We start from the raw sequence: 11,972 nt of genomic DNA, 5'->3' as shown, positions 1-11,972 counted from the left end.
GGAAGGAGGGGAGGGCCCAAAGACGGCTCTGACCACGTATGTTATTAACTTCGGGTCACGATCCCCTCTCCCAACACGTCATTTATACACGTCGTAGCAGTTAAACGAGTAATTAAAAGGAAACACACCACCCAATAATTTTTTAGTTGTGTTTTATTGAAATGCCAAGACTACTCCATGGTAATATTTCTTATTTTAAACGACGTCTATTCTCGTTAAACACACTTGACCGGCTGAAAAAAACTACTATATCCACTACATATTTGCCACTTTTCCGAGGCTCATCTCTGAATCTTTTCAAGAACTCACATATTTCTAATATCATTGAAAAGGTCTGTTATCCTTTCTCTTAAAATTCAAGTATTTTCTTTTATGGCAAATAGATAATAAATTAAGATAAATAGCATCCATCTGTCATTCAATCGCTCCTTATAAGGAAATGTTCTCCAGTCGAGATAGGAAGATCGATTGTTATGTTAGGCAAAGGGTGGTCCACTGTTGAGGTGTCACTTTTGTTGAAAACTTTTTCAATCTACTGTAAGATTAGATTAGATGATCATCCCACTGACTCCTGGGTGGATTGTGGATTCGAGGATGTCGGAGTTTCAATCCCAGGTTTGCCAATTCAGTCATCATCACTTCGTAGTTATAACCTTTGTGGCGGACGTCGTGCTCAACAAAATCTGCTCCAAGGATTTCTTCGGGTGGTGCCAGACAAATCGGTACAAAATAATCGTTTCCCTAAAAACAAATATCATTAATAAAAAATTTTAACAAATCAAAGCAAAAAAAGAGAATAACAATATAACTGCCAATTTTTTTTCTCTGCAAGGATAATTTCCAAAGTGGTTTTTATATTATGCTAAAGCTCACCATAATTAATAATGAAATTATTATGAGAAATTCAATATTAATGAAAGGAAATGCAATTACTTTATTATTTTTTGGTACATTACTGCATTTATTATATTTTATAATCTTTAATGTTTTTCCCTTTTTATAACCGTCGTTGAACAGCCGACCCAATTTTGTGGTTTTACACCTAATAATGTTCAACTCCGTAGCCTTGTAATTTTACACCCCCTCCAAAAGACAAAGGAACTCCTCAATCAAGTAGTGAGAGAAATTTGTCTTCGTGGAGGACTTTTTGATAGAACTAACCCGCATTTGTGTTACATGGATAAGAAAACCACCAAAACCTCTCATGGTTAGCCAGAAGGCAAGGGGACTCTAACCCAAAATCCGTCTACCACTGAGGATATTTTACGTCAGCACTCTAGTCGGTGCAAGCCGGATACGGAATTAAGATTATGAATACGGAACTCGGAACCTAAGTATGGTCCAAACATAGCTGTCGAATAAAATTTTTATAGGCCAATTAGGAGGGATCTCAGTGGGCCCCTAAAGGTATATTGCGAAGATGAGAGGAGAGAGGTTTTGAAGCGAAACTGTGGTTGGCTTCACGTATCACAGTGAACTGGATGGTAGGCCACCAGACAAGCAAGTTCGCTGCTGGATGATAAAATACAAAGTTTGAATGAAATTGGTCAAATATTTCTGTAGAAATTCGAATTTCAACCATAAAAACTTCTTTAAAATTCCAATTCTCAGGAACTATTCAACTGATTTTGCTCAAAGTGTGTATCTTTCTACATACAATTACAGTTTTTAAAGAGATAAAAAAAATTTGTATACCTTACAATTCAAAATGTTTTTAATTAATTATTAAATAAAATAATACAAAACAATTACAGAGTTGACACACTCTAATCTGAAAAAAAAAAAAAATTCTGTGTTTTCCCTGTAGATATTATACACAATATAGTAAGAGGAAACACACAATCATTTTACTCTTGTGTTAGCTGTATTGTACTATACTAAATTTATTTACCGGAGAAACTTAGAGAAAAAAGGTTACAGCTGAACATATTTAAAACAAATAATGCTAGAGCAAATTAAATAGTTTAGTATAGCTGAAATATGCCATAGATTGCACCCTGAGTGGTCACCATTTTTTAAAAAACGAAAATAAGAAACAAAATTTCCTGTATTTCCTCAGTTTGTAAAGTTAGTTAATTAAGTATTATTGGCGCAAAAGCCATTTTTGGCCATACCGCACCTACAACTTGTTTTATAAGAAACATTGTGCTATAAATTAAAGCTAAATTGATTTGTAAAAACCAATGTCCCCTAGATAATTAAAAATGTTATTGTGTGGTTTATCTCCAATTAATAAAGCCAATGTTGGATTAAAGCAACCAAAGTGGCGTTGTCTTTGTGTTTTAAATTCGTTACACTTGGTTAAAATATATTTAATAGTGAGCTGTTCTCTACAATGAGAACATTCGGGTGCAGTTTCGTTGAATAAAAGATGTTTATTAGTTACTCGAGAGTGACCGATGCGCAAGCGATTTAATATTACTTTCTGCTTTCGACTTATGTTTAGACTTTTATAAGATTTAATAGAAGGTTTAACGTCATGAAATTTATTATTTATTTCATTTTCCCAATCATTTTGCCAGTGTAAATACTGTTCATTGTCAATTGCATTTTTGATATCTGTGTAGGTAAGGGGGTTGTTTGTTACATTGTTTGTTGACTTAGCCACTTTATCTGCTGCTTCATTACCCGAAATGCCAGCATGGCCTGGCACCCAACAGAAAATTATGGCATATTCTTTTAGGAGTAAATTGCTGTATAGGTTTAAAATATTATTTATAATAGAATGTGTATTCAGTTCTTTATTTTGTAAGGCAACTATGACACTTTTTGAATCTGAATATATTATCCAGTTTTTCAACCTTTGAGAAGAAATAAATTGAAGAGTCAGATAAATCGCATGGCATTCAGATGTAAATACGGAGCATTTTGAATGTAATTTTTCAGATATTGTGGAGATAGGGGCAACAACAGCGCTTGCAACATGGTCAAGTCCTTTAGAGCCATCTGTAAAAATGGAATTAAAATCACTTTATTGTTCTCGGTGTGAATTAAAAAGCTGTAAGTAAATGTCAGCAGCAGTTTGTGCTTTTGTCAGATTGTTAAAAATATCAATAGTTTGGAGAGAAATGACGTCCCAAGGAGGCCTTAATTCGCTCGCAGGTAAAATATTAAAGTCTTCTAGGTTTAGGTCAGATCAAATCTTTCTTACTCTCAAACCAAAAGTCAGTATTGCAGAGGGTCTGTTACTAAATAATCTTTCATAAAATGGAGTTGTAACATATGAAAACATGCAATGTACATGATGGCTTTTGACATGAAAATAGTATCGCAATGTTAACTTATTTCGTCGTTCAGCAAGAGTTGGTTCATGATATAAAACGTTTAAACTTTTTATGGGTGATGTGCGAAATGCTCCTGTTGCTGCAATTATGGATGGTGTCAAGATATTTAAGAACAGATTTTCTAGCTGATCCGCAGACAACTCGCATAGTCGAGTTTAGATCGAATGATACACCTATAAATTTTGAGCCTGGCATCTGTATCTGCACCCCAAGAGATGTTTGTCAAAACTTTAAGTAAATTTAATTTCAGTTCACAGGTTTTTCTTAAGTGCTTACTATGAGATGCAAAAGTGAGTTTAGAGTCTAATATCAAAGCAAGAAATTTTGCTTAGCTTAAAACGGGAATGCGGAAGTTTTTGAGATACAGTTCAGGATCGGGGTGGAGCCCTCGTCATCGACAGAAGTGTATACTTGTTGTCTTAGTTGTAGAAAAATTAAAACCATTTAACTCAGTCCATTGGGATAATTTATTAATAGCGAGCTGCAATTGTCTTTCGATAGTGTGCATATGAGATGCTTTACAGGAGATCCGCAGATCATCAACGAATAACCTGCCGTCAACTGTAGATGGTAATGTGGTTAAAATATCGTTTATTTTTATAAGAAATAAGGTTACACTAATGACACTACCTTGAGGAACACCTTCCTCTTGATTAAAAGTGTCAGATAAAGTGTTATTCATTCTAACTTGAAATGTCCTGTCTGTTAAAAAATTTTTAATAAAATAAAACATATTTCCATTAATGTCATAATTTAAAAGGTCCCTTAAAATGCCGTATCTCCACGCTCGATCATACGCTTTCTCAATATCAAAAAATATCGGCACAAGATGTTGTCTTTTTAAAAACGCTTCACGTATACCAGTTTCTAAGAGCATTACATTGTCAATTGTTGAATTACATTTGCGAAATCCGCTTTGTCTCTTAGATAAAATACAACGAGATTCCAATAAATATATATTGCCCTTGCGTTTATTATTCTCTCTCTAGGAGTTTGCAAAGACAACTTGTAAGAGCGATTGGTCGGTAATTAGTAGGATGCATAGGGTCTTTACCTGGTTTAGGAATGGCAACTATATATGATTTTCTCCATATTGATGGGAATTGTCTATTTAGCCAAACTCTATTAAACAGTTTTAAAATTATTTCCAAATGGGTATCAGAGAGGTGCTTAAACATACTATTGTGAATTTTGTCAGGCCCTGGAGATGTTTCTTTACATTTATTAATAGCAGATTTTAATTCAGTTATTGTTAGAGGAGAATTGTAGTCATTATGAGGTTCAACAGAGGGTTTAAGTACATTTTTCTCAGTTTGAGTTTTGTATTTTTGGAAAGTTTGAGAGTAATTTTCTGTACTAGAGGCTCGGGAAAAACTTTCAGCTAAAGTATTTGCTATTTCTTTAATCTCTGTTATTTTATTTCCATTTACTTCAAGATGCGTAATAGGTAAAGGGTTGTAGTGTCCAGATATTTTTTTTATTTTAGTCCAAATTTCTTTTGCTTTCGTATTGTTATTTATGGTACTTATATATTTAATCCAAGATTCTCTTTGGCTTTGTCTTCTAGTTTTCCCAGCGAGTGCACGCAATTTTTTAAACAGAATTAAATTTTCAATAGTTGGGTATCGACGGAATATTCTCCAGGCTCGTCTTTGTGCTTTATGAGTTTGTCTGCATTCTTCGTTCCACCATGCCATACCGGCCAGGAAAAAAAAATAGGAACACGTCATGCGGCCGCGACATTAAAGTTTACTTCTTTACTCTAAATGTTTGCATAATTGTAACTGTATAAGATTTAATGTAACAATTATTATTGATTATAATACATATCAACTGACAAGATTTCTGATTATTATTATTATTCAACAAACTAATTAAACAGAAATGATAGCTGATTTAAAACATATTTAAAAACAAAATATTTAATTATTACTCAAACATATGTGACAATAAACACATATAAAAAAATAATCAATTCTTCTTGTCAAGTGCTACAGTTGCAGCAGATTTGGCTGATTTTAAAAACTTTTCATCAAACACTTGTCTATAACAAGGCTGTATCATTTGGGACTTGGTAAATCAAAATTGCCTGCCAAAAATGCTACCCCTAAACTCAGTCTTATTTTTTGGAAACATTGCACAAAACAACTTTGATGCATGGTCTGCAGCAGTTAACGGAATATTGTGTTCAAGGAGAAATCCTGTGAACAATAGTTCACTTCCAATTGATTGTAGATCAATAGTGGACGACACAAAATCAGAAATTTTTGCTGACTTTTTCATATTTGTATATGCGGTAGCATGCTTGGCTGTTTTCCCGTGTGAAATGATACACTTTCCGCCATGTCTGTATTGCAAGCAATACATAATGCGTACGATGTCCCCTTTCTTGATTTTTTGATGAAATCAAATTCTTCACTATAATTGTCGCAAAAACACTGACTTTGCCAAACTGTTGACATTTTTTCAGATTACCACGTGGAAAAACATTCAAAGCTAAACTCAAATCGAAAAGATGCGTTCCGAGTAAACATTCAACACCGGTACGATTGTAAGTAAAAGAGAAGGAGTCAGGAAGCTAAAATTTCCTCTTGGTGTCTGTGAAGCGACCTGTACATACGTCATCAAATATATGAATGTAGCTAGAGGCGGAGCTAAGTGATAACGCGACTTGATTGAATTTCGCCAATCGGGCATGGATCGCTTTATAGAGTAAAAGAAAAAATTATGCTATGATGAAAAATCGGAACATTTTGACCCAAAATCGTATTAGCGGAACAAGGCATAAAAATCGGAACCGTTTCGATAAAATCTGCACACTTGGCAGCTATGACCATGGTTTTGGATATTTAGGTAAATTAGTAGAAGTACATGGAATGGAATTTTCAGATGCGTTTATAAGAGAGCTTGTAATATGTTGCGCAGCTTCTTCAATATTACCATTAACAACAATTTCTTCATTGAATGTTAGTGACTCTTGAAAAAGTGACCAATTTGCTAAATGTGTTAGCAGTCTAGGGAAATGCACTGTACTAGTATTCCGAGGTTTTAAAATATTGATGATTAGAGGAAAATGGTCGCTATGATAAAGGTCATTCGAAACAAAAAATTGCAACAGGGTATAAATGTGTGGTGAACACAGTGTCAAATCAATGGAATGGAATGTACAAGATGGAAAGTGGAAATGTGTTTTTTCATCCGTATTTAGTAAACAGAGTTGGTGGTCGTCTATTAATGTATCAATTTGATTCCCACGAGAATTTGTAGTATCACTGCCCCAAGTTGTGCTATGTCCATTTAGATCACCTGTGATTATAAACGGCTCTGGTAATTCTGCTATTAGGTTGTTAAGATCTGATTGCGATATTGATTGGTTTGGTGGAAGGTACAGACTGCATATTGTGATGAGTTTTGATTGAAATGTAACTTGGGCTGCTACTGCTTGCAAGGTAGTTGTCAAGGGAACAGGCGAAAATGGATAACTTTTTGAAATCAAGAGAGATACACCTCCGCATGGTAAATTAACATAAAACCCACGACAATTCCATTATATAAGTCTCTCGGCCATTTTTATTTTTAATGTTTTTTGGTTTAAGGTTTTCTGGAGTTTCCAATCCTTTTTCTATTTGCATTTGAGAGTTTTGAGAAGCATCTGAGTAATTCTCGTTGTCTGTAATCATTGTATCCGATAAAAGCTGATCCTGTTGGTTATTTGATAATTTTTTTCGGTTTTTATTAAAACGATTTTGTCTGCTTTTAGATATATATTTCGGTTTACTTACCAATGGGGATTGAGTTAATTTTTTGTGAAGAACATTGACCATTTGTGGGGTTATTTTCAGGTATTGACTGTTTTTACTAGTGTTTTGAGATAATAACTGATCAGAATTTGATGGGATTGAGATTTTGGATTGCAGAGAAGTTTGTGCAGATTTTGATTTTAACGCATTGGATATCTGAGAAGGAGTTGTTGTCAGAGCTTTTGGACATTTGGGTGATACTGTGCGTTTTGTATTGCGAAGTTCAGATTCACTATTGTCGGTCTGTATACCTATGGATTTAGTTGCTTTTGGAGTTTTAACCACTGAAGCATATGAAACATTAAGTCTAGGTTGTGAGCTTAAAAATTTGCTTTAGGCCTCAAAATATGACAAGTTTTGCATTACTTTTATATTTAGTATTTGTTTTTCCTGTTTCCATCTAGGGCATTGACGAGAATTTGCAGAGTGAGATTCAAGACAGTTAGTACATTTTTCTGGCTGATTACAGGTTTTGAAACTGTGACCGGTTTCACTGCAGCAAGAACAAGTCTCTTTTCCTCTCCTTGTTCGTAGAATGGCCGAATTTTTGACATTTGAAGCATCGGAGAGGATTGGGAATGTATGGGCGAACTTTACAGTTTCGGTACCCTGCTTTAATATCATCAGGTAGTAAAGAAGTGTTGAATGTTAAGATTATGTGTTGAGTGGTAACTATTTCTGGACCATTTTTAACGGTTATGTGCCGTGCATCTATAACTCCTTATCAGAGATCACACCTTTATTTAGAGTATTGTGAGGGGTTACTGAGATTTTAACGTTTCAGAGTTCAGATAATTTCAAAAGTGAAGCTGTTTGTTTGTTGGAATTAGTTTCGATTAACAAGTATCCTGATGGAATCTGTTTGACATTTTTTGGATTACCAATATTTGCTTCAAGTGCTTTTTGAACTAAAAATGGTGACATAGACGAGAGTTTCTTTTCTGTAGAGCTTAAGATCAGAAATTTTTCTGTAGTGGGGTCGTAATTTGTGCATTTAGCAAGATTGAAACTAGGTGAGGAAATTGTTTGTTTCGGTGTGCAGAACTGAGCACCATCTGTTTATTTTCAACCATAGAAAAAAATAATCAACTTCCACTATCAACTGCACTACCTACCACGGAGTCCAACTTAGGGAATGTAAGTAACAGTAAGAAATTCGCTACTTAACACCGATGCTAGCCAATAGCTATACGCCCGTAAGTCACCCCTGAAGCAGCCTCCACCCTTAACGAGGTGCCCAGTAAGTGACCCCGGGCTTGACCCTAGCCATCAGATGACGTTTGTGACAAGCCGATTGATGCATACGGATCACTATGCAACTCCCGTGTATCTGAAGCAGGGGCCAAAGCAGTGTGTTGGGGTACCAAGATGCCCCTCAACTACCAGGATCCCCTTTTCCAGGGACACGGGTCTCCACGCACGGCGAACACGCGGGTGGTGAGTTCGACATAAAACCGAAACAAAGACGAAAAGCCCTTTACCAGTCAATTTGGCAACCACGACAAGAGTGAAAATTTAATGAATAAATATAATACAAATGAAGAAGTGGAACATAATTAATAAATATACATATATATATAAATGCAACAAAAATAATGCATAATCAAAAGTATAAAAACTCATAAATATTTGCTCACTAGATCAATGTAATAAATAATGAAAGTCAAACTCAAAACAGGACCGTCGCAGGNAAAACAGGACCGTCGCAAGAGAGAAATAGAAAAATGCTCAGGTCCAGCTCGGGGCCCCGGGTGCGCCGTGCCCGTCACACAAGAGTGTGCCCCTGGGGGCCAGTTTGTAAAGAAAAGCTTAAAATTTCCTGTACTTTCCAGGTTTCCCCTGAGGAGTGGAAACCCTGAATTATTTCTATATTACTTTCTTTACCAATAATAATAAGAGCAAAATTAACTACAGTGGAACCAGTTAAAAAAGTTTTTCAAGGGAAAGAAATAACTTATTAAATGGGAGAACTTCTTAAACGGTTGAAGGTTAGAAATACACTAATTTTTCGTTTTACCAATAACTAAAATCAGTAAATTTTCTGTACCATTCATACCAGCCCCAACTAGAAGTGTTAAATGTTTGTTACTGTTTTTTCCTCCATGGCAGTGTTTACTTTTAATTAAAAGTATATGTTTTATTGGGTAAAAGATGGAAAAACAGTTAACATTCATCCATGTTAAAAATGTCCTCTGGTTGATAACCTGAAATAAGTTCAGGAAATTTAGCTTTCCATTCTTCAGCTTCTTGTTAATCAACGCTTTTACAATCTCCTTTAATTGTTTTATATGCAAATCCAGCTCGTTTTTTCATCTGATCAATCCATCCATTAGAAGGGGCGAAGTCAACGTTCAATTTCTTCGCAATCTCTAAGGCGTTCCCTCTAAGTCGAATTCCGTTGACAGGAATGTTCGAGGATCTTGCTTGCGTAAACCACATCAGTTTTTCTTCAAAATCTTCGTATTTTCCTCTTTTCACTATTTTTTCTTTCTTTCTGGGGATGCACCGGAACAAGAAGAGTTTAAGATGTCTTTCTGGCAATTTAACGTAGCAACGTGGGGGAGATTTAAATTTTTCGCTACTTGAACTCTTGTTAATTGAGAATAGCTGTCAACAGTTTTTTAAATTTTTACTTGGTCCACAAGTGTTTTACGTTTAATACCTTTACAGGGACATTTTCACCAAAAATCTATTTTATTTTCTACAATATTTAAGATAAAAATTACCATGTAATAAAAGAACTGCATTTTAATTATTTTTTTGTAATTACTATTATAATATTATACATAACTTTAATCTCTTGCACATTATTTAAATTATATTAAATTTTTTAATTAAATTTTATTTAAAGTAAAAAATAAAACAAAGATGAAGAAATAAAAATAAACGAAGACACATAGAGGCTGCACATAAACTGCTAACTAGCAAGCAAACAAAATATAATTATCAATTCAAAGATAAGTGTATATAGTAATATAGTAATCATATATCTTGTATTTTAATTGTATTTATTCATTTATTATATTTTTACTGAATATAAAAGGAAATGTTACATTTTAAAGCTCCAAAAATGACTGAAAATAATAAATTCTATAAATTCAGAAGGATAATTCTTAGTGTTTTACTTCTAACTAACATAATCAACTATGTATAATATAACAGGATTGCCTACTAAATTTAGAAAATTTCCTGAACTTTTCAGATATTTCAATGTAAATCCAGACCATATTTTACATATGCCATGCGATTATTCATCAAAAAACATTGAAATTTGTAATGTCAAATATTAGATTATGTGTAAATTATATTAGATTTAGTGGTCAAAAAAATATCAGAGAATAAAAATGCTAACATAGAAAAGCTTCACTAAAATGTGGAATTTTTATAACTAATTGTAATAGATGTTGAAATTATTTCAATCTAATCTCAATAACTGATTACAGTTACTGATAATTCAAATAATAGTTATTTTTCAGGTATGACGTGAGAATATTCCAGGTTTCTGTAAAAAAAAATGCAATTTTCCCAGACTATTCCCTGCTTTTGAGAGTCAGAATAAAATTCCAAGTTCTACCTGGCCCGTGAGAGCTCTGATATAAATAACTCATCTAAATCACTTAATGTTAATGCTAAAACATGAATTAATTTGACCTTGTTTTAGACACATAAACTCTCTTTTAAAAAATATATATAATTTTAAAAAATACTGAATTTTAAAGCATATTTTTTTAGATATTAAAGAAAAATTACATAAACATACTGAAAACAATCCTCAAAAATTACGGAATTCAATAAAAATATTGAACTATAACATATCTACTGTTTTCAACAAAGGGACAATTATTAATTACATGAGAGTTTATACTTAAAGATGTATAAATTAATCTAATTAAAGATTAAGTAAGTTAATTTTGAAAAAGGCATCAGGAGTTTTTTTCAAACTTTGTAAAACAAAACAAAAAATCTGTTACCTGAAACTGTATGATTCTTTCCTGAGATAAACAAAGGTACATTCTTTCAGTATCCTTCATGTTAAAAGCACATTTATGAAGTTGTGAAACTGGATCATCAGCATCTAGAAGAGCTGTCTGTGTGCCAACTTTCTTTATTATCTGTAATAAGAATACATATGCATAAGACATATTACAAGAGCAGTGTTTTCATTACAGAAAAAAAATGAGAGAAAATTTCTCACCCTTTCTCAAAAACAGGGTGAGATCTCAAAAAGTTAAATGAGATTTCTAAAGATTAAAAAAACGCGAATAGACTTGGAAAAAAATAATTCGTTAATTATAATACATTTTTAACATCTTCTAATTTTCAAAGTATTGAACATTTCTGCTTCACCATCACATGGAAAACGTTCTATATATATTTTTTCATCAGCTTTTCTCATTAGGTTGCTCAAATGTTTATCAGTCATTTGTATAAGATATTCTGTTTTAATTCGGTTTTTAGTGCTAAATGACCTTGCAACAGATTCTAAACAATTCAGAATCACTAAGTAAATTTGTAAGTAGTATATAGGGGGGGCTACAGGACACTTTTGCCCTTCCCTATATACTACTATTAATTTCTTATTTTTATAATAAAAAAATTTAAAATAGGCCTATATTTTACATTTTTATACGAAATATTAAACAAAATCAGTATATTAAAAAATTCTTATTTTTATATTAATAATTTTTATTTTATTAAAAATCCTGTACCTTATTGAAAATATCGTTTTTTATTTTACATGTAATTCATAATCGTAATATTTATTTTTACCTTTAAAATCAAAAATATATTTTCCACTATTAATTTTTCTTATAGCTTTATCAGATAATTCACCATGACATTTCGAGAGATAAAAATCTTTCTCATCATTGTCTACTTCTAATCTAGC

General features: G+C 33.0%; 1 protein-coding gene across 1 annotated transcript; it reads right to left on the bottom strand.

Annotated features, from left to right (window-relative positions):
• Positions 1–135: 135 nt before the first annotated feature.
• Positions 136–11,253, bottom strand: LOC122268300 (uncharacterized). Its single transcript, XM_043056119.2, has 2 exons — positions 11,056–11,253; positions 136–741 (listed from the first exon to the last, which is right to left on the bottom strand). Exons 1-2 carry the CDS (start codon positions 11,224–11,226, stop codon positions 544–546), a joined length of 369 nt encoding a protein of 122 aa, XP_042912053.1. The 5' UTR covers positions 11,227–11,253; the 3' UTR covers positions 136–543.
• Between the last annotated feature and the right edge of the window lie 719 nt (positions 11,254–11,972).

The sequence above is a fragment of the Parasteatoda tepidariorum genome, unplaced genomic scaffold (genome assembly GCF_043381705.1).
Source record: "Parasteatoda tepidariorum isolate YZ-2023 unplaced genomic scaffold, CAS_Ptep_4.0 HiC_scaffold_958, whole genome shotgun sequence".
Lineage (NCBI taxonomy): Eukaryota > Metazoa > Arthropoda > Arachnida > Araneae > Theridiidae > Parasteatoda > Parasteatoda tepidariorum.
The sequence above is the reverse complement of the archived record's forward strand: the minus strand, read 5'-3'. Positions and strand labels throughout refer to the sequence as shown.